Raw genomic sequence first — 24130 nt, 5'->3', positions numbered from 1 at the left:
TTTACGTCAGCGTACTTGTTCGACTCTTACTGATTTTATTTTTATGTTTTTAAAAATCTGACCACCGGTAGGCCATATGCATATGGTAGGCCATATGCAAATGGTAGGCCATAGGGTAGGCCACAGGGTAGACCATGGCCTACCCCACGTTTTGTCCATACCAGTTAGTGTCTCTGTCCCCCGCCCCCTAGGTATTCGCTCATCCCGCAGGAGGACTAACTCCATTTAACCCGTGAGTTTGTCGGCACCACACATTTGCGGTCCGTAATTTAATTCTCAGATGTTTGACAGGTTCTCAATATTGTCAAAATCACATTACTGCGTCAGACTTAATGTAAACATGGTGTTAGTTTCGGAACGCTTAGTTAATATACACTTTATTATAGTTTTGTTCTGGTTCATTTTTATCTAGAAGTCTTTCGTGAGTTAATGATTATTACAGTAAGTTTATTATCTCCAATCAAATTCCCACTTAAGTGCACGTGTAAAGATTTTATTTCAATCGTCGCTACTTGTCATCGCTGCTAAACCATCACTGCTAATCGTCGCTGCTAGATAATTGCTACAAGCTATTTGCTACCGTTCGCTACAAGCTATTTCCTACCTTTAGGAGCTAGACCAAAGTGAGTTTTTATTTCTTTTACATTTATGTTGTTTACCTTTTGTATGTTTTATTGGTATAGCTCACGTATTCAGTTTTCCGTGCGATCAATTAAATTTAAGTTAGGTTAATGTTACGTTTCGCAACGCATTTTTCTTAGATTAGTTTCGGTTGCATTTTCTTTTAGTTCGAACCACACACACGCACGCACGCACGCAACCCCTACCGCTATTCTCATCAAGCAAATTTCGTCTTAACGCTATCATCTGAAAACAATAAAGATCACTGTGTGCGTTCGAATTGTCCGCTCATTCTCTTTGGTAACCTTTCGAGGTTACACATGGACATCGCTGACTCAATCTCATTTATTTCAATTTTGGGAAAGGCTACTACATCGTTCTTAGGGTAAAACAACACTTCGACAAAGTGCGATTTCTTCAAATAAATTGAGTAAAATCTTGCGATAGTTAACTGAAGAGAGAAAGAGATAGAAACTTGTGCTAGCCGTTCGCTATCATTGAAAACTTTCCAGGCAAAACAGATTCCGTAAGATAACTTCTCTTTCCTCAATACCACGACTGTATTAAACATTCCAAACGACAGGACAAGAAATACCTTGAAGAATACGAACACTTTGAAATGCTATTCGAGCGATGAGCCGGCACGAGGGTTTTCGGGCGATGAATGTTTACCGAAACGTGATTTTAATTATGACCTAAAGCTAGTATCAAACGACGATTGGTAAGAAAGGTTTGCATTTTTCTGGACCTTAGCGTAAGGGGAAACCCAGATAAGGCACGACTTACCTCCTCTTCTTTCTCGCATCCTTTGTGGTTCGCTTCTCTTTGTTGATGACCTCTTTTCAGTCTGTTTTCAGGAGCGTCTATGTATTTCCTTCTCGCGTTGCTCTTCGTTAGATATTCACCTTTAGACTTAAGTCTTTTCTTGTTCTCTTTCGCGTTCCTCTCGCCGTATTCTGCCTATTTTGGTGTCCCCTCTAACTTTCTTCCTCTCTCTCCACGAACTTGAATTATAACAATTTCCTCCCGTTGACAAAGCTTAAGCTCTGCTAGTTTTGTTGCTTTGCGAGTTTATTAGAAATTACGAAATACTGAGAATTACAGTTTAATTTCCCGCTCAAAACGCGGGTTGCGAATTATTTGCTTGCGCGGCTTCACATCTACTGGCCCCACGTGAAACTCTTGTGCAATGCTTAGCCTCGTGCCCGCGATACGCTGCCCTGGTACTCATCACACTAGTGTGGTCACTTCATTGTTACTTATTGGTGTCTCCTGGCGCACTCTAATGGGGTATCCAAGTTACGCACGCACAATCGCGCATGCGCATTACCTTCTCCCTCGCCCTTGCCTTACTTAATGGCTAAAATAATACCCGTGGTACAGTTGGCCGCGCATGCTAAAAGTAGCACCTTGTATGGTCGGTCGTACGGTCACAAGTCCAAATGTTTTCGGCTTGATGGGTTACTAGCCCCCCTGCGAGCTCCGCTATCACTTCTCCAACTACAAAGAAGCTAGTAAGAATTGTAAGGACCCCACTATACGCTAACCAGGTGTTAAAAACGTCAGGTGAATTCAGATAGAGAATATGTAGAGCTACCCAAGCATAAGAGGAGACAATTCAAACACTGGTAGGTAGTGTAAATGGACAAGCAACACTGACAGGTTGTGTTAAGCATCAGGCAAACCATATAACAGAACTTATACTCCGAGGGAAAGCTATGCTTAAATTAGATATGCAGGGCAGACAGGGACACAAGCAAATAGAAAGCAGACAAGCAGAACGTTAGTACATAAAACAGTTGGTAATGTTACTTAATATAGAGTATAGCCACAGTCATTTACAGAGGAGAGAGACTGTTTGACAGCAGACAGTTCGACTGTGAGTAACAAATATGAACCTGCAGCTCAATAGGGTTTAATACAAATCATTGCATGCATGCATGCATACACGTAATACATAACCACAGTGTTCTGTTCTGGCAAGAGATACTGCAACAAAGCAGCTTCGGGGTTAAGAATTAACACTGAGTGGTCTAGGTACAGAGTAATACATCGGTAACTAAATGCGAGAAATAATGGTGATGCTACTAGGAGATGCTAGTAGTTAGATACTTAAACCCTAGGTGTTAGACATCTATAATTTTTTTCCTAAAGTATTAAATTGTTGAAAATCATGGGGGAATTTTCTTTATAGTCGCTGATGATACCTTTTTTCTTATTAGCAAACAATGACGACGATGGATTTGATTTGATTAAGCCATCTTTGATCCAGCAATTAAGAACCATCCTAGATCAGTATCCAGATGATGGACAGATATTGAAGGTATGAAGAAAAGAGGGCCACCAAAACCAGTCCTCTGAAAAGTAGGGGGGGTGGGTTAGTGTTACTTTTAGACATCCATCCTCACGATTAGTGTTGTGTTAGGGTTAAGCATTCATGCAAGTGTCACCAGGTCTTTTCATTTAGGTGTGCTTGCTGCAAATATTTTTTTCTGGTGTATTTTACATCTTGAAATGTGTTTTATTGTATCAGGAGCTCATCCAAAATGCAGAGGATGCACACGCATGTCATGTAAAATTCCTTCATGACAAACACAGCCATGGCACAGCCAAACTTCATCACCAGGATCTTGCTCAATTTCAGGTAAATTGTTTTTCTGATATGCACTCCTTTAATTTCTTCTCACCGTTACGGTAAAAAATAACTTGTTAAATGCAGTTCAATGCAATACAACGGAGTTAAAAACAAAAAATGTCAGCGTTCTCTAATAGTCAGCGGTTTTTGCATATGCGCATGCGTTGGGATTCCATGTGCTCTTCGCCTAATGCGTTCTTGCCTGTACTTTGAGCGTGTACTTGCAGCGTTGTGAGGAGTCACAGCTCTTCGTCCAGGCCGTTTTCGTCTTCCCCGTTGGTTTTTCGAAAGGCTCAAGCGCTGTTATCTCTCGTTTGTTTTTTTCTGGTGGTCAACTGCTTTCGTTCGTATAGATCAGCTTTCGGGGCGTCCAACAAATAACAGTGCTGTCGCCATGCTGGATTTATCGGAATTAATTTCTTCGGCCCCTTTCTCTGCGGATTCTTCTCCTCCCTTAACAGAAACCTTGGTTGTCTCAGCCCCTGCTGCCACCCCTCCTTCTTTTGTGCTCTCCGCCCAGGATCTCACTCAAGCTTTTTCTAGAGCGTTAGGTGAGTCGTTACCCCACATTTTGGCGACGATGCAAAGCCACTCGGAGAATACATGTTCTCCGGTGTCGCGTTTCACTTCGGCGGGAAACATGCTCTCGAACTCAAATTTTTCGGGCTTCTCTGCCATCAACTCTCCCCCGCCCTCTGCAGGATTATCGTCAGGTAATTTTGATGTGCCTTCATTCATTTCCACATATTGCACGTTAGGCAATTCGCCTTAAAGCTCGCCATCTTTGTTTGGCCCTCGGGATGTCGCGAACGTAGCGTTTCCCGCCATCGGCCACTCTTCTGCACCGGCGTTCTCTATCGGTTCTGTTCACACATCTACCATTTTGCCGGGGATCCTGTCTCCTCTGAAAAGGCCTTTTGTGGTTGGCGTAGGTTATTCTCCCTTTTCAGAGAAGCTGGTCACTAAGATCGGGTAGGACTATTTGTTGATATCGCCGACCGTCTAGGCGGCAACGTGAAGGCACTAAAAGCGGAGCCACAAACATATCATGACAGCAAACTTTTGGTGGGTTCATCAAAAAAACCAAAACAAGAGATCACCGACATTATCACATGGGCGGAGGCATTCACAGTCTACATGTGGATTTTCTGCTGCGCACATCCTTCTAGATGGCAGGAAATGACGCAGCACAAACTCCCGATTCTGAAGACCTCACGCCAGTTTCCCGGCAAGGCCTTGGCTTCACTACAACACTGCCTTTCGGAAGTACGCAGCTGCATCAGGCCTGGCAAACTGGTCTCGTATGAACCTCGACCTTTACAATTTCCATACTCGTTTGGCGCCACAGTCCCAGTCATCAGCCGTATCTTCTCCATTCCTTAACTCAGGCGGCTTGTAATCCAACTTTTGCAGATCATGGAATGACGGCATCTGTCGCTGGCTCTTTGGTCAATGTCGGTACCGCCACTGCTGTGATAGATGTGAACGGAACTACCCTCACGTCAACTGCCCCTTTCGTCCTTCCAAATCGTATGAACAGCGCTCCCGAGCAACTAATCCATCTCGGTACAAATGCTAGCGGCGTTGAGGCGGCCTCTAGATCGCCCAAGGCCCCTTACCTTAAGAATGATGTAAATAGTGTACAGTTATTTCGTTTCATTTAGTTTTACGCAGTTCCTATTCGGTTCTAGTTAATGTTGTTGTTTCTTTGGCATCGGATATATTTTATTGCGGCCAATTTCGTGTAAATTAGCCTCCTATCTCCTCCACCACAGGGAATTCCATTACTGGTGCTGTTCAGCAAGATTTGGTCCCTCCTTTTAGAGTTACCCCCCCCCCCCCCCTTTATTGCAGATAAACTGTCGCGGAAGCTTTGTTTTCACCCTGATCAAAGAAAAGTGGATTTTGTGATTTCTGGTATTACTATTGGTTTTCTTCTTAGCTTTTATCCTTCAGCGGTATTGTTGTGGTTTGCGACCCAGAATATGCCATCAGCGTCTTTTTACCCTTCTGTGATTGATCAGTGTATCCTCACAGAACTTGAGAAAGGTCGCGTAGCTGGCCCCTGCTTTATATCTCGAATTCCAAGCCCTCAGTCGCTTTGGGGTGGTCCCAAAGAAATATCAACCTGGAAAGTGGCGGGTTATCTTAGATTTATCTAGCCCATTGGGCCGTGGCGTCAACGACGGCATTCTTAGAGAGCCTTTCTCTTTATAATACATGAAAGTAGACGATGTCATCAAGGATCATGTCTTATGGCCAAGGAACACTGATGGCGATGAAGTTTGATGCGGAAAGTGCGTACCGCGATGTCCATTCCGATGATCGTTATTTGCTCGGCATGAAGTGGCGAGGCAATTATTTCATCGATTTGGCTCTTCCCTTCGGATTACGCTCTGCCCCGTTCATCTTCTATTCTATTGCGGACCTGTTAGAGTGGATTCTCAAACACAATTATGGCATGAAGTTTCTCTTGCACTACCTGGATGACTTCCACACATTGGGTCCCCCCAACTCATCTGTCTGGCCAGAACAACCTGGATTTGTGCATTCGGCTTTTTGAGGACTAGGGTATCCCCCTTCATCCAGATAAACTAGAGGGACCATCCACTTGCCTAACAGTGCTCGGTTTTGAGCTGGATTCACTTCACTTTAGGCTTGTCTTCCAAGGGACAATTTTGAGCGCTTCATTGACTTGTTGGATACTTGGTCTTCCAAACAGTACTGTATGAGAAAACAGCTGGAATCTCCCATCGGCAATCTCCAACACACTTGTACGATCATTCTTCCGGGGCGTACCTTTTTACGGCGTATGATTAATTTGTTATCAGCGTTCCAGCGGGATGACCACCCCATAGGGCTTAATCAGGAACTCCGTTTAGACCTTTCTCGGTGGCGTGAATTCTTCGATTCATGGTATGGCCTCAGTTTTCTGCTCTTCCCAAGTGGGCACCACTACCTTATTTTTCTTTTTCCTCAGATGCAGCCCGAGCCCTGGGTTACTGCGCACTCTTTTACCCTGAGTGGTTTGTGGGGAAATTGTCTGCCTCTCAGCTGCCGTTACAGGCAGCAGGCATTCCCGGAAAGTTCACTAGTCAAAGCTTTAGAATTGGAGCTGCAACTACAGCTGCCCAGCGGGGCATTCTCGATCATCTCGTTAAGACCACGGGACGCTGGTCAAGTGAAACGTAATTATTGTATGTGCGCACATCCTTGAATAGCATCCTCTCAGTAGCGGAACGAATTTCATAGCAGGTATGATGCTCATAATCTCTCACTTCCACCACGCAGCAGGTGCCGTCGGATTGAGCACTTTTTCTTGGGGCCATGACCTGCCGTTGCCATGAGCCCCATTTCTCCGAGCTGATTGCGCTCAGTTTGGAGGTCCTCCGGCTTAGCGTGGGGGCTCATGGCTGGGTTGCCAGAATTTGCCAGCCATTAGAGAAGTCTCCATCTAGGAGCCTACTGCCAATAGTGGAAGCTCCTGGATGTTTCAGGCACCCAACCTGCAATTAGCGATACAGTTGATAAATGCAGTTAAATGCAATTTAACGAAGTTAACATTAAAGAAAGTCAGTGTTCTCTAGTAGTCAGCGGTTTTTTGCATATCACATGCGTTGGAATTCCATGTGCTCTTCGTTTGAGGCGTTCTTGCGTGTACTTTGAGCGTGTACTTTGAGCGTGTATTTGCAGCGTTGTGAGGAGTGGCAGCTCTTCGTCCTCGCAGTTTTCGCCACCCATTCCCTTCCTTTTCCCACTGTTTATTCAGTTTGACGGGTGCCTGTTTCCAATTCCCGTGTTGGGGCTAATGGATGGGTTGCCAGAATTTTCCAGCCATGAGAGAAATCTCCATCAAGGAGCTGGCTGCCAAAAGTGGAAGCTCCTTGATGTTTCAGGCACCCAACCTCCAATTAGCGATGCAGTTGTTAACTTGAATCAATCGACTTCATATTTACTTATTTCATATGGATTAGCGTGGTAAATACAAACTGGTCTTTTTATTTTGAATAACGCACCCACTCATTAATTGTTCGTTTTATAAGGGGAATCTGATCGTTTTTATGTAACAGGGCCCAGCACTTTATGCATATAATGACGCTCAGTTTACAAAAGATGACTGGAAGGGCATACGGATGTTGTGTGATAGTATTAAAGTCAAAGACCCAATGAAAGTTGGCCGTTTTGGTCTTGGCTTCAAGTCTGTTTTTCATATGACAGGTGAGTCTCTTGAATTGCTATGTCCTCAGACCCTAACGTGAATGTTTCCCAGGCGTTTTTTCCATTATAATGACCGTTCGGAAAAAAGGGTTTACTGGAGCTTTTTCTATTTGGTTGATTGGCGACTTTGTATGTTTTCCAGGAACAAACTTTTCCGGTTAGAGATCACTGAAATTATTACTTATTTCCCATTTTCTGTCACAGCAGTATAACAAAACAAGGAATAATTCTTGAAATTGTGTAATCCTCTTTCTTTTAGAGTTACAGGTAGGGAAACTACGCGGAAGAATAGTCGTAGATATCCATAGATGAATACTCTGAACGAATCATTTAAACTGGTTTTAAGTTAGATTATTTTCTTATCATGTAGTACTTGTTTACATATTTTATGCGATCACTTCTTACGTTTTGACAAAAGTTAACAAAAGTTACCAATTCATAATTTTCATGTGGAATACTAAGAATACAAAATGATAACAGATTCAGTAGAGAAGCCTATCATTCGACAGGAGGCAGCAATGTTAGCGGCGCTTTAAATTGTGAGATATTTAAGGCGAGTGCTTTTTCTTAACTGTTGAATGGCAAATCGAAAAATTAACCGGAGTGAATACCTGGAAAATTTTTCATACTTAAAGGTAAAATCGTGCATGTTCTATCCTTGCATATACAGTTTTAACCTTTGTGCATTTTTATCTCTGCCATGGTTGCCATAATTTTTCTCCGACATTGCAAAGATGTTTTCAGACATTTTATTGTTGGAAGGCGACAAAGTTATCTGTGCTCGTTTTCAGATCTACCAAGTATCGTAAGTGGTTCGCGGATCGGAGTGATTGATCCGCACGAAAAGTACTTTAGGGACGAAAATGGCATACGAACCGGGCACAGGTGGCTATTGAAAGAAGACAGAAACATCATAAACAGCATCCCAGACCAGTTTCAGCCGTATAAAGGAATATTCGATTGTACAGAGGACACCTTCAAACAGGGGTCCTATAATGGGACACTGTTTCGTTTCCCTCTAAGGACAAAACCATCCAAGCTATCGCCGACGTTATACACTACCCAAAAGGTGCACACTTTGTTTGAAAGTTTTGAGGCTGATGCTCATTTGATCCTTCTCTTTCTTCAGTATCTGGAATCCATAGAGCTTTTTGACCGAGAGGAAACAGACAATGACGCCAGAAAAACCTTTCAAGTCCGAATCACAAATGATACTTTACAATTAGTGCGAGAAAAGAGGAGTGAGTTTCGAAGAAAGATCTCATCAGGTGAACTATTGCCAGAAGCTGTTTGGGTAACTTATCCTATCACAATCGAGGCAATTACTTACTCCAAAGGCACGCAAAGTGCGTCAGAGCGACATTCGTTTTTAGTTACTAACTACTTTTGTGGAGGAGAAATCTCGTCAGAATTTAGAACCTTGGCTTCAGATCAAGATCTCAGCTATCTGCCTTTGGTAGGTGTCGCCATGGAGTTGCCAGAACGTCCCATGAAAGAAACGCCAGACATGAAGGGCCACGTATTTTGTTTCTTACCATTACCAGTACAGAAGACAAGTTTAACAGGATTGCCAGTGCATATCAACGGCTTCTTTGCTTTGAGTCAGAACAGGCGATACATTAAGACGCCTACAGCTGAACAAGAAGATCTGGCTGAGAAGGAAGGCCAGCCCCTGACTGACAAGTCATTGTTATGGAACCAGTGTCTTCTGCAAGAGGCCATCCCTAAAGCGTATGCTTCTCTGCTACTGGATGCTATGGACGAGCAGAACTACAACGTGCAAAGCGAAGCCGTGTACAAGTAAGCGTGTGTGCCCCTATAATATAATTACCTCTTTTTGCTCAGACTATATGTAGCAAAGAGCTCAAGAATACGAGTTGACGGAAACAGCTAAAATAGATTGAGACATGTGCTTGGTCTGCTTTAAGACTGATTGTGTCTCTATGGTTGATAAAAGTTCCGTTAATCTAATGCTTAAACAGTTTATGGATCTAAAAGTCCTTCCTTAGTTTTAACAGTTTTCCATAATTTCTCCTTTGAATAGAGCATGGCCTGACACAACTAACATAGACCAGAAATGGAAAAGAGTGGAGAAACCCCTATTTGAGTTGCTTCTCGACAAAAGCATCATCTACACTCCGGCTCAAGGAGGAAAATGGATAAAATTGGCAGACGCGATCGTTGAAAGACTTGCAGAAAGTGATCCTAAGGAATTGCTGGTGAACGTTTTTCTTGCAGCGAATGAAAACGTCGCCTGTTTACCCGAACACGCCCTAAAAGCCATTTGCTTGTACTCAACGTTGAGTGCAGAAGTAACACCTTCGTTGACGCGAAGAGTCCTAAAGAATGTCCCCTCTAGCTACTCAAACTTACCACGGTCAGAAAAACTTTTGCTGCTTGATTTTGTCCTCAAAGACGGTTGCTTTTCTGACCTACTTGGATTGGAGCTGTTACCGATTTCTAACAAGCAGTTCATGTCGTTTTCCAATACGGGCGAGGCTGTTTACATTTCGTCGCCAGCACATCCCCGTGAACTCTTACCATGTCCACAACAAAAGTTCGTTGATGAAAGCATCGACAAAGATTTGTCGCGAAAACTGAATGCAGTCGCAAAACAAGGTATGCAAATTGGAAGTAGTTGTTACAACAACGAAAAGAGCCATACGAAGAATTAAGCTGGTGCTCTGCGTCTGAAAAAATGTTATACTTAATCTTTTTAGTTTATTAGGTCTAGAACCTTTAATTTCGCAGTGCCAAATTGTAAAGAACATGGTATATTATCCCACGGAGGAAATCGAGACAATTGAGATCTCTGAGTTACTTTTTACTATCACAATTAATTCACAATTATTTTACTTATTATTTTACCTTAATGATTTTATTTGGTAACGTATTCCATTTAGGCGAGACCTGTTTTCAAAATAGTACCGCATTTAGAGCGAGTATGTCTGACTTTTTGCACTTATAAGAGCAAACTAAGATTAGCTAAGGATTCACCCTACTTTCCGAACAGGGTGCACTCAGTTACGGCATTTCACCAAAGATGACGTTGCTAAACTTCTCCCGACCTCACTACCACCTGGATGGCTTTGGGGAAAAATTATTTTGTGGCGTCCTGGCGTCAGAGGCCAACCGTCCAATGACTGGCTGGGAAACTTGTGGACATACTTGGGAAAGAACTTCCCCTCAGTAGACGAGCTCTGCAGGTTTGAAAACCTGCCACTACTTCCACTAAATATGTCGAAAGTTCCGATTACCCTCGTGAGACTTAAACAGTTATCTGATGTTGTCGTGAGAAGACTTCATGGCAATTCTTTAGACGACGCTATTGTTGGAGCTTTGGAAGAGCTTGGTGTTAAAGTAATGCAAAGGTATCCGGGGTTCCTAGGCCTGCACCCTGCCGTTTCGGAAACGTTTGTTCATCCGCCATCAGTTCAAGGCGTCTTAAAAGCTGTGGCAGCTTTTCTTTCCTTAAAGCCAAATGCCGTGAAAAACATAACAGACGATGGTAAACGATATTTTAGGCAGTTTGTCGCCAAAGCCTCTTCGCTCAGTCCAGATGAGAAGAAAGTCTTGAACTGCATACCACTGTTTGAGACTTTGTCCGGAGTCTTTGTTTCTAAAAGTGATGGCCTTTGCGCTGCACCTGACGATGCGTTTCCAGTGAAAACCTTCAGAGATCTCATCGACATTAGAGAGAACGATGCAAAGAGATTGGCAGGTTTGTTAGACATCCAAGTCTTGACAGGTTCTGAGGTTCTGCTTGAGGTGATATTTCCGGATGTAGTGGGTCAGCGTTACTCCACTGAAGAAATTGACAGACTCATGGAATTCGTGATGGATAGATATCACGTTTACACCGCAGAGGATGAGAGATTTCAGAATCAGTTAAAAGAAGTACCCTTTGTTTCAACTAAAAATGACAGAGTGAGACCTAAGGAGGTATTTGATCCCAGAGAAGACTTCCTGAAAAGAATTTTCGTGGAAGAAGATGTGTTTCCTGTTGGAAAGTACGATCAACCTACAGCTCTAGTAATCTTAAAATACCTTGGCATGAAAGACGAAGGAGAAATCACGGGACAAAATGTGTACGAAAGCGCAAAAGCAGTGAATAGCATTGTTAACTTTGCTGCGGCAGAAACGAAGTCATCAGCGATCATGTCATTCTTAACTAGCAATCAGGCAAAACTTGAAGAAATTGTTTCTGGAACATCAGGTTTAGGAGAGCTCGGGATGCATCTTAAAAGTATTCCATGGGTCTCTGTGCTCAGACGAAAACCCGATGGCTACCCCGAAAGTCTTCCGTTCTGGGGAGAAACGCACTCAGAACCTTATTTCCTAAAGCCTTCAGATGTCAAGTACAAACAAGCAGCAAACATCATTGGATCGACAAAAGCACTTGTCAAAGCTGAGCCATGTGGGAAATTCACCCGCTGCTTTTCATGGAACGCAGACCCGGCTGTTTTGGACGTCGTGCAGCACTTGCAGAATGTAATAAGTTGCTACAGTCCACTAGACAAGCCACGTTATATTATCATCGCCCAGGAAATTTACGCCTTTCTCAGTGGTGCAGATCATAACGAAGTACTTGCTGCTTTGGAGAATGTCAAGAACCTTCCGTGGATTTGGAACGGAGATGGATTTTCTTCCCCTAGGTTCCTGATATCTCAGAAACCTCCGATTGATCTGACGCCATATATCCGTTCTCTTCCCTCAGAAGTGGCAAAATTCTACGAGCTGTTTGCAAAATTTGGCCTGCAAGAGAAGTGCGATGACGCATTTTTGCTAGAGGTTCTTCACTTAGTAAAAGAGAAGTACGAAAATCACCCTCTGCCTCCCACGGCAGAGGTACGGAAGGACCTGCAGTTGTCTGTGGACATTTTGAATGAAATTAAGCCAAACGTCGGAGATCAGTTACCGCCCGCACTTCAAAAAAAGGTGCTCATTCCGACACATGTGGAAGACGATGCGTATGTTAAGCTTGCACCAGTTGAGAGATGCATGTACTGCGAGCATGAGTGGTTGGAAAGAAGTAACCACGATGGAGAAGAAGATGAAGAGATGGAATATTCTTATGTACATCCAAACATTCCAAACAGCACAGCTGAACTTTTGCGCGTTCCAACGTTGATGAATCGAATGTTGGAACCAGACGAACTGGGTATAGGAGAGGAATTCGGACAAGAAGAAAAACTCACCCGTAGACTTAGCAGACTTTTAGAGGATTACACTGATGGTTTTGCAGTACCCAAAGAACTTGTTCAAAATGCAGACGATGCAGGTGCCACTGAAGTGAGATTTTTATATGACGAACGAACGAACCAGGATGCCATGACCTGTCTGATTGACGAAGAAATGAAACACTGCCAGGGTCCTGCTTTGTGGGTCTACAACGATGCCGAATTCAGAGACGAGGATTTTACAAACATCACAAAATTAAACGGTGCCACAAAAGAACAAGAAACTGAGAAGATTGGCAAGTTTGGACTTGGTTTCAATGCAGTATACAATCTGACAGATGTTCCAATGATTTTGAGCAGAAATTATTTTGTGATTTTCGACCCGAACACGTTCTATCTCGGAAAGGCAATAACAAACAAGAACAAACCTGGAATAAAGATTGATATCAACAAAAACACAAAGAGACTTAAGAATCTCGGCAATCAGTTTAAACCGTTCAATGGAATATTTGATTGCGATCTTCGCCTGAGAAAAGACGACAACTCTTACCCTGGAACTCTGTTTCGTTTTCCATTACGTACCAAAGAGCAGGCTATAAAAAGTGAAATCAAGCAACTTCATTACGACAACAAACAAATGAAAGAGCTCCTGAAGCTTTTCGCCTCTGGTGCTAAGACTCTCCTTCTCTTCACGCAAAATGTACGTCGTGTCAGCATTTTTCACCTGCCGGAAGATTCGAACTCCTCCAAGTCGCCTATGTTACTGCTTGAAGTGAACAAATCCTTTTATCGTGATGGAACGATAAGGGAACTGTCTGTTCCAGTTACACTTCCACCGGCTGCGAGGAGCCTCAGTGGAGAAGAGCAGTACCTTTTGCAACAGTGCAATTTTTTACGTGCGTCGTCCGAAGTTACCAAGAATTTTAAACATTCCACTACCTCCAATTCAGTTTCACTCAGTTCTGGGCTCACGATTACTATCCGGAGTACCACTACTGAGGCTGGAATAGCATTTGTCGAAGGCAAGGACCGTTTACGAGATGAGTTGGAGATTTGGTGTGTTGCCTCTTCCATGGGTAAAGGACAAGCAATGCAATTTGCAAAGGTTGATAAGAGTCTACTCCCATCAGCGGGGGTAGCAGCCAAGTTGATCCCCGACAAGCGTGGAAAACTCTTACCCGTGCCTGTCGGCCATTCGATCACAGAGAAGGTGCAACAACCCAAGGGAAGATTGTTCTGCTACCTTCCGCTCCCAATAGTTAGTGGTTTTCCAGTACATGTAAATGGGACATTTGCTGTAGCGTCTAACAGACGAAGCTTGAAAGAGAAGACATTTGACGACAAGAATTCAATGGGAGTTGAGTGGAACAATCATCTTATGCAAGATTCAATTTGTGAGGCATATCTTGACCTTCTCCAAGACGTAAAGAAGATGGCCGCTGATTCGTATCTTTATCACTTGCTTTGGCCTAGAGCTTGTAAGGTAGATCCGAATTGTGAGCCTCTCGCACGTTCATTTTACCAACGTTTGACTAGTGGAGGCTATGGTCTCTTTTCTGATGGGAGGCAGTGGGTCGACCTTAGCCAGGTGGTCTTTCTTGATCCAAATTTTCGCCAAACTCCGATAATTGGGAAATTGTCCTTCGAAGTTCTAAGGAGATTGAAAAAAGAAAATGAGGTCATTATTGACCTACCAGCTGAAGTCCACCAGTCTTTTCTTAAGTATGGCCTTGCGGAAGAAATCCAGGATAAAGGCTACGACAAGTCAAGGTTCTTTCAAGAATTATTCTTCCCAAACATCGCCTCTATAGCAACAGACCTGAGGGAAAAGTTGGTTTTATACACTCTTGATGACAAAAATGGAGAGTTTGACAGTCTGATTAAGAAATACGCTTGCATTCCTGCCTCACCGGATGGCCAAAATCTGAAGTGTCCAGCTCAGCTTATCAACCCCCATAAGGGAGCCGCCTTGCTCTTTAGTCCCGACGATAAAAGATTTCCGTTCGGCACAAAGGATACTTTTTTGAATGGCGTACGACTTGTCAAGCTTGAACAACTTGGGATGTTGACAGACAGCCTTACATGGGAAGAAGTTGTAGAGAGGGCGGAGAGCATTACCGTTTTAAATAGGTTCTCTAGTACATCTGCATTAAAGCGCGCTGAAGCATTGATGGCTTATCTAAAAAGAAAATTGATATATGAAAAGGAAAACTCTGTACCCGATGATGTTCGAAACAATTTGAAAAAAGCCAGCTTTCTTCCTGTGCTTCAAAAACCGGAAAAATTCCCTCTTCCTTGGAAAGGAGATGAGCTACGTAGCGCTAAAGCAAGATTATTTGTTTCACCCGAAGAGTCCTATCTTGAGAGCGAGAAGCATTTAGTTTGTTGCAGTGAACCGATAGTCGACATGCAGATCCCAGAAAGTGTGAAAACGTTCTTAGATTTCGACAAACGGCAAGCCACCGTTGTTCATGTTCGAAGGCAACTCGAGTTTGCCTCAACAGTGAACATGGATATATTGGATTCTCCAGAAATCGATCACGTCGAAAGGCTGTGTTTAGAATCTTACGGGTATTTTCAGCGATCACTCAGCAACGAAACAATCCAGGAGAAGGAAGTAAAAGGGATGTTTAAAGGACAAAAATACATTTTCTGTGGAAGGAATTTCTTTTACACGGAACAACTAGCTTTCAGCAAGTTGGAGCACGATTGTTCTCCATACTTACATCAGCTTCCGCATCACTTAGCAAGATCATTTAAAAATTTAATGAAAAGTGCAGGTGTGAAAGATGTTTTTGATGCCGAAGATTACGTCACCTGTTTGACGCGACTGAAGGAAGCGTTTAAGGAAGAAAAGCTTGATCAGATGGGTCTTCGACTAGCGGTTAACCTGGCTCTTGAACTCGGAGAAAGCTCAAAACACCCTCAAGAAAAGCTCTTTCTTCCTGATTCTAAAGGTGTAATGCGACCTGCCAATGAACTTTGCATGAGAGACTGCCCTTGGATGCCCGACGAAATCGACGTTTTTTTCGTCAATGACATGATTCCCCCTGCAGTAGGTTCCAGACTGGGTGTCAAGACACGACGCGAGGAAGCATTAAAGCATTTCTCCAGCGGCATTCCTTTTGGACAGAAGGAAAAACTTACAAATCGACTACAGCGAATTCTTACAGCTTACCCATGCGAGAAAGAAATCTTAAAAGAACTTCTCCAGAATGCGGACGATGCGCAAGCGACCGAGATTTGCTTCATTAAAGACCCTCGACATCACCCAAGCGAAAGAGTATTTGCAGACTCTTGGAAACGCCTGCAGGGTCCTGCATTATGCGTGTTTAACAACAAACCTTTCACTGAAGCCGATATCGCGGGAATTCAAAATCTCGGGGAGGGCAGTAAAGGAGACGATCCAAACAAAACTGGTCAGTATGGAGTTGGTTTCAATGCTGTGTACCATTTGACTGATGCACCGTCGTTTGCCTCTAGAGGTGAAGAGATTGGAGACGTTTTGTGCATATTTGATCCGCAACGTAAGTACGTACCAGGTGCAACCAGTTCTGAACCAGGAAGGATGTACCGAAACGTCCCAAAGTTGAGAAAAGTCTTTCCGGACGTTTTTTCCTGCTACAATGATGAGGAGTTTCCCTTACGCAATTCAACAATGTTCCGTTTTCCATTACGAACTCTGGAAATGGCGAATAATTCCAAGATATCGAAATCACCGGTGACGCTTCAGGCATTAGATGAGATGATGTGCGCACTAAAGAAGGAACTTTTCGAAGTTATGCTTTTTGTCAACAACGTTACAAAGATTACTTTGTGTGAAATAGATTCGAAAACCGGGAAAACTATGAACCACTATTTCGTCGAGTCGAAAATGACAGAGGAGGATGCAGTGAAAAGGCAAGAGTTTGCGAGTCATGTCCGACAGATCGGGAAGTCAACTGGCCAAAGAGATAACATGTTTCCCAACAACATTGAAGGGAAAAAGTGTTCGTATGTTCTGAGGCTGCGAGACAGTAATGGCAACGAGGAAAAGTGGCTTATTGTACAACAGATTGGCTTTGATAACGTAGTGCAAGAAAGTATTACAAATGCTTACAGAATGCGTGATCTGGGAATGCTACCACGAGGCGGAGTTGCTTGCCTTCTGGAAAAGAAGCCAACAAAGAACTCGCCCAAAAAAAGGAAGAAAAGGGCTTACTGCTTTCTTCCACTTCCTTTAGAGACTGACCTTCCAGTCCACATTAATGGTCATTTTGCATTAGACCATGAGGCCAGACGAAATCTGTGGAAGGATGAAACTCGTGGTTATCGTAGTGACTGGAACAACGCTTTGCTAGAAGATGTGATTGCACCGTGTTATCTGACACTTCTGGATGAAGTTAGGGAGTTTCTTCACTTGCCATCAGCGCCAGATAGGGAAGAATTTACTCTTCAGTGCACTGAAGAGGCTTTGTTCAGGAAAATCGACGAATACGAAAAGCTTTTTCCATTGGTAGTTTCGGGTGAGACGTACTGGGTGACCCTGGGAAGAGCCGTGTATCAGAAGATGGACGAGAGAAGATTGAGACTTCTGCCAGTGGTGAGAGGTGGTGGAGCAGAAGGTACTGTTTCGGAGCATCGACTGACATGGCTCCCTCCGACAGGCGAGGGGAGAGAAAAAGCGTTCTTCAATAACCTTGCAGAAGGTGGCTCTTTCCCTAGTCACGTAAAAGGTTTCGTCAGTAAAAGCGACATTGAAAAAGAAGACAAAGGAACGCTTGAGAACAGGAAGAGATTGGAAGAAATATTATTGGAAACGGGCTTTAATCTCGTTAAGTTCTCGTTAACTTTAATGAAAGCATTACAAAATTCGTGTGTGGATTGTTCTTGTGTATCACCTCCTGCAGTGGTCAGGTTCTACAAGACCTTCGGTGATGCCGAACCCATTTGCAAGATTGGACCGATTTCTGTTTATATTAAAAAGAGTCCATTTAAGAGTACTGACAACGTCTCACTCTTGTTGAAGTATTGCAAGGGGGATACGAACTTCCTTGAAAACCTGCCAGGCCTCCCTTTACTTGTAACACAGGACAATCAGTTACGTGCATTCAGCACTACTGATCCTAAATTTCTGTCGCGTCATCACAGCATCCTACCGCAATGCAGAGAATTGTTTGTCCACGAACGTCTCAGGATACACATCTTTGACGATGCAAGGAGTCAAGAATCATCGGTGTTTCGGCATTTTGGTGTACAAGACTTCGCCACTAACTTGAATCGATGCCTACCATCGGAGTTTTTTACTGGAGACGACTATGTTAGGTGGTGCCCGACGCAAGAATCAGTGCCTAGTAAGCGCTGGGTGCAGGGTGTTTGGAATTTCCTTTATGAAGAAACTAATTATGTGTTGAAGAAAATGGAGCAGACTGAAAGAGAGAGAAGCACCTCTGCAAAGCACGAAGGGGAAATCAAAAGGATTCAAAGAATACTTCAACCTCTTTCTAAGTGGAGTATCCTTCCGTGTATTGAAACAAGACAAATGACGTCAAGACGTGGAAGCATCGTTGAGACACTAGAGCACTGCCTAGTGCCGTTGAGCCTCGCACAGTCTGTCCTTGACTTTACATGTTACGATGAGAATAGCAAACCTCTTGTTGAAGCTTTGAGGCGGCTCAACTTAGCCGAAGTGAACTACACAATATTGAGGCCAGATTCTTGTTCTCTCGCACGTAAGCTGGTAACATCGCTTAAAACACCAGAATCTCTTCTCAAATGTTTTGAGCAGAAATTGAAGAAAACCCCCAACGCATTTGAAGGCAAATTGAAGTCCTCAGAATGTCGCACTATTTTGAAATGTTTCAGTGACAGCGTCAATAGATTGGAGGAACGTGACAAAACCACACTGAAAGAGCTTCCTTTCTACCAAGCAACACATGGCAAACTAACAAGTGTGGGTAGTGCAGAGGTTTGTGTCCTACCTATTGACATTCCACGGAAAGAGATGGACACCCTTGGACTTCGAAGGAAAGTGACTTTTCTAGAAGCGAGTCGTTCACTGGCTCCCCTTTTTCAATTTCTTGAATTCCAATGCATTTCCTCAGTTGATGTGTATTGCAGCTTCATTTTGCAAACCTTCGACATTTTCAGTAAAGAGGCAAGGTTTGATCACCTGGATTATATCCGTCGTTATATTCTTCCGAGCAGGTCAATCAATGACAACGACAAGAGTAGGCTCCTGGCTTCTTTAAAGAACACGGCAATCATCACTTGCGAGGATGGAAGCTTAAGGAAGGTATCCTCCTTCTACGACCCCCGTAATGAAGTCTTCAGAATTATGTTTGCAGAGGATAAGTTCCCTCCGGAACCTTTTAAGGATCAAAGTTGGCTGTTGTTTTTAGAAGAGACCGGGCTAACATGTGAGGTCTCAAGTAGCCTGTTCACAATCTTTGCCAACGATGTCGCCCTTGAAGGAGCTATACAACGTTCAGAGAATACTGTCAAAAAGTCGAAAGTATTGGTAAAGAACCTTTTTTGTCGACAGGATGTAGTAGCAGAAGAGCTTCTACAGGCTGTGTGCGACATTAGCTTTGTGGCCACTGAACCTGTCGAGGAAAAGTTTCGTCAGCTCCATCAGCAGTTTGGTGAAGTAAGTGGTCAAACCCCCTTCATTTCGTTCAAAGGATCTGTGATTGCAAAGCACACTGAGATAGTTTGGACGGCGGCACCTCTGCTTCCACAATGGGCACATCCTTTGAACTATCAGCACCAGATGACATTGTTAGGTGGAGTAAGTGTCAATTACAACACTATCTGTTCCTGTCTTCAGGTTCTGACAGAGCCCAACCTTGACCTGGTTATCTCCCACTGCCAAAATTTATGCTCTAAGCTGGAAAAACAAAACTACAGAGATGTACTGGATGAGGATAAATGCACCAGAATTTCAGTGATGAGAGGCATATACGCGTTTCTTCAAGAAAAGGCCGTCTCAAACATCATTGAAACAGAGAGGCTGAAGGATACTCCTTGTGTTTTGGTAGAAGAGGGAGGTCGTTTTGTTCACTCGAAACAAGTAGTCCTTGAATTGTACGAAAAAGATGAGGTTCGACCCTTTCTTTATGGAATGCCTGCAGAGTTAAGTGAGTTTAAAAGACTCTTCCAATATTTGGGATGTTCCCCATCTGTCAAACCGTCTCACTACGTCATGGTTCTAGATATGTTACACAGGCGATCAATGGAAAATATGTTGGAACCAAATGAGGTTAGTTTCGCTTCAAGAGCAGTGAAAGGTCTTTTTGAAACGCTTCAAGACATTCCAAGTGGAATGGATGGTATATCTAATCTGTACCTACCTTCTACATGTCTATTTAGTAGCAGTTTGGTCATGGAGGTACCACCTATCGTGTTGGCGAGGTCGACAGAATTAATTTTCGATGACGCTCCATATTACCATGATCGAATTCGAGAATTTGACTTTCCTGTTGTTGTTGACCTTAGGAAGGCTGGAGTATGCATCAAGTCCAATGCAAATTACAAAGACCTGATGAAGCTTCTTCCTGCTACTGTCCAACCTCAGATGATGTCCGAAGTTATCGAAGAGAAACTCGTGGAAGATGATAGTAATTCAGTTTTCGAATTTGGAGCTGCAGACTCACTGAAGAAACAATTTAGCTCCGAGCAGTTCTATCGTGGAATTGTCAGGCTTATTCGTCACGCCAATCAAGATGGAGGTCTTGATCAAAATGAAGTCGCAGCTGCAAGGAGCAGTCTGCAAAACATCGAATTCTTTGGAATGGGTCAGGTTGTTACTCACCTGGTTCATAATGAACAGGTCATCCAAGGGAGTCAGCAGGAAGTTCCCTTTTACATGAAGAAAATTTCAGAATGCGGTCAAGAGATGTGGAAAGTATACGTCAGTGCTGCGGAGAACGTTGAAGTAGTCATGTCTGCAATATCAGTAAAGCTATCAGAGGTGATTGAACAAGCGTGCAGAGGACTGCTGGGAAATGCTATTCGCTACATTCCTGAGATGCTTCGTTGCGACCCAACTATGATAAGTTCCATTTTAGATAAGTTTAAGATTCGTTCAGACGACTCCTATGATGCAGAAAAAGGAAATCTACTCCCAGAACCAGGTAGTTTTATTCCTCTTAAACTTCACAACCTCCTAAATCCTGCTTTCAAATCCTTTTTCCCCGAGGAGTATGTTGGATACGAATTGGATGATCCCAGTCTTCAACTTCAAGAAGGAGATGTAACCTACATCTACGCTGTCATTATTGAAGAGGTGACGACTGACACACAAAGCCCCCTGACTAAACGTTTCAAAATCAATATTGGGAGCAAGAGGGAACCTGTAATTGTCCAGGCTTCAGAATTATACCAATTTCACCGTTTTCAAGAAATAGAATCCTCTGCCATGGTTCAGTTTGACCAACAAGAAAGCCCTCAGTCTACAATGGATAAGGGGACGATTTTGAACGCTATATCCGATATGATTGAAGAAGCTTGGGGACTATCAGAAGATATGAAAAAACAGGTTTTCAAGCGCCTCATCCTACAGTGGCATCCAGACAAGAATCCAGAAAACAAAGGGCTGTACACAGAGGTTTTTCAACATATAATGAGTGAAATTGAAAGATTAGAAAAGGGAGAGTTTCGGAGACGTGAAGGATGCACCCCACGTGATGGGACTTATCAGGGGTCTTATAGTGCCTTCTTTTACTTCTGGGGAGCGCGTGCAAGGCAATATAATTCAGATCGTCAAGAGTACAGTGAAAGTTTTGCCAGGCACCGTGGGTCTGGTAGTCGTAATTCATGGTCATGGCGTGTTCCTCCTGACTTCTGTGATACAAATCCCCAGCCAGCAGAGGCACGGCGCTGGTTCAGACAGGCTGAGGCTGACTTAGCAGCTGCCGATAACGACATTGGTACTGCAAAACCTTCGTACGTGTGGGCTTGCTTCAAATGCCACCAGGTAAGAACTCTGCCGATTTAAATCTTACTGACAAGTTGAAAATATAAAATCTCCGGACCACCTTTATATAGCATTCATTTTTACTGTTTTGGTTTTTGAAAATTTGAAAGCGGAAAAAATGGCACAAGCTCCCTTTGCTCTAAGCCAAATGTAGCACATTTATATGCAGAAGTGATAAGCTACTGATGTAGAAGGTATACAAATAGTAGCTCCATAACAAAAACAACCAAAAGAAAAGCGATGAAGGTAAAACAAACAATAGAAGCATCAGCCCTCTTGCAACTTATAATAACGTTGTGCGACCAAACTTACCAATCAAACCTAGGTATAAATGTATGTATGCCACGAAAAAGGTCGATCAATTTGAAAACAAAGTATTGTTTGCCTTTAATTGGAAGTTTGGTACTTAAGTGACGCAAAAGCTACCATTAATAGTTATAACGTCTTCCAGTGTTCTAGCACGATAGATGACGCTAATTGTAATCCACGAGAGTTTCAGTGTTCAATTGTTTAACATTTAGTTGAATCCTGTGAAGAAAGTTCCTTAATGGAGATTTCTAATGATTCTGTGCTAATGTTGGGGGAAGTGGAAACGGTTCTTGCGGGGCTGCCTTCGAGCGAGCTTTGTTTTTCCTCTTAACTGGTTTTTCGTAGCGATTGCATTCGCAATAAGTTTGAGAAGGAGGCACTTCGATATTTGGAGAGTTAAGTCGTACATGCAGTTTCTGTGTTGCTTGACCACGAAAAAATCCTGAGGATACAGCGAAAACAAACACAAAACCCAACGAAATTAATCACAGACAGTGTACATGTGACATAGTCAAGATATTGCCAAAAAGTAAAGTTCATTCCTCTCCTCATGAACATGAAGAAATAAACTGTGACGTGAAGTTTGAAAATATCCACATAAAAATCCAGATTATTAGAGAAATGCAAGTTCTTTGAATGGCCGACAATTTTGTCACGTCTGGCTAGAATGACCCATATTTGGAGAATAAATATGTAGATTTCGCTAAGCCTAAAAGAGGATCTCGCATTTTTTTTCCCGCACGTCTCAAGGGCACAGCGCCTTGCCCCGGCCAGGACTAGAACCCGGGTCGTCCGACTCGGAGCCCAGTGCACTGACCACTGGACTACTAGACAAAGCCGTGGCTTTGGCGTGCCCGCGGTACAGTTGACCACGCATGCTAAAAGTAGCACCTTGTACGGTCGTACGGTCATACGGTCGTACGGTCATACGGTCGTGCATCCAATTTTTTCGGTTTAATGGGTTACTATTACTACTATTTTGTATAATTATGGGGCTACGCGAACTCCGCTAGAAGTTAGTTATATGAGTTTTTTTTTTTTTAATATTTACTTAAAGTGTTTTCAGTATTGTTCCTTGATTCTTTTCAAATCAAAGGAAGGCAGCTTACTGTTTGAAATTTCCCCTAGGTTTTCCTGTTGTTGTTGTGGTTTTTTCCATAGCATTGAATGTGCTTTTAAAATGGTGTTAGAAATACGATCGGAAAAGTTCTTATTATGTATATAAGGAATGTAAATTTAATAGTTACTTTTTTCAGGCTGCAGAGAAAGCATTGAAGGCTGCCCAATATTCCGTAGATTCTAACAAAACCAATGTTCACAACCTGGTGCAAAATTCCCTCAAGCTGAAAGATTCGAATCTGACTTCGCTGTCCCGTGATCTTGAGTCTCTCCTGGGTGACTCAACACGCATGCGCTACCCGGACCAAGTTTGCTGTCCTCGTATACCAAGCGACATTTACACTCTTGAAAAGGCCTGTGAGGCAGTGCGATTAGCCACCAAGATACTTGATAATGTGAAGAGCAAAGTCCAATAAGGTGCGAGCATTCATGTGCCAGAGTTTATTTCTTTTAAGTCTTTTCCGCTGTTATAGCATAACAACATATGGAGACAGAGCTTTCTCTATTGCAGGACCTAAATTGTGGAACGATTTACCTCTAGAGATTAGGAAATGTGCTTCAGTGGCAACTTTTAAGCAATCCCTTAAAACTTTTTTATTTAAGTTAGCATATAGGTTATGAGATTCCTTTTGTTTTGAGATGTTTTTGATTTATATAGTAGATAACTTAGGCTATATTTGAATTATATTGTATATTGTAGATATTTTATATTTTATATTTTTTATATTTTATTTTGTAATTAGGTAGCGCTTTGGACAATTATTGGATTTTAGCGCTATATAAATAAAATTATTATTATTATTATTATTATTATAGCGCGCGCAAAAAAAAAATTAAATATATCCATGTATACATTACAGTGAACAGATTGAACCCAAAAGTTATATTTGATCATGTAGTCAGATCGTCCGGGTGAGAGTAGTCCTGAGAAAGACTGTTGTCGGTAGCAGTGACTGACGTTTCAACAATCTAAGCGGAAGTCATCATTACTGAAGTGAAGAGTTGTTGTGTATGGAAGGGGGGGGGGGGTTAGGTAAGGGTTATAAAGCGGGCTAGTCTGTTTTGCTGTGATGTTGAAAGCAATAAGACTCA

The 24130-nt window shown here is 42.9% G+C and overlaps 1 protein-coding gene across 1 annotated transcript in view; it reads left to right on the top strand.

The window, feature by feature from the left end:
• Positions 1-24130, top strand: part of LOC149040493 (sacsin-like) — a 31397-nt gene that overhangs the window by 6295 nt on the left and 972 nt on the right. Inside the window, exons 3-9 of the mRNA XM_089182608.1 lie at positions 2844-2944; positions 3155-3265; positions 7327-7474; positions 8266-9274; positions 9519-10093; positions 10488-21610; positions 23176-23455. Of these exons, the coding sequence (XP_089038734.1) occupies positions 2844-2944; positions 3155-3265; positions 7327-7474; positions 8266-9274; positions 9519-10093; positions 10488-21610; positions 23176-23454 (13346 nt within the window). The 3' untranslated portion in view covers position 23455. The remainder of the gene's footprint in view (positions 1-2843; positions 2945-3154; positions 3266-7326; positions 7475-8265; positions 9275-9518; positions 10094-10487; positions 21611-23175; positions 23456-24130) is intronic.

This window comes from Pocillopora damicornis, chromosome 9, assembly GCF_964200805.1.
Source record: "Pocillopora damicornis chromosome 9, jaPocDami1.2, whole genome shotgun sequence".
Classification (NCBI taxonomy): Eukaryota; Metazoa; Cnidaria; class Anthozoa; order Scleractinia; family Pocilloporidae; genus Pocillopora; species Pocillopora damicornis.
Note: the sequence above shows the minus strand (reverse complement) of the source record. Positions and strands in the feature narration are given on the sequence as shown.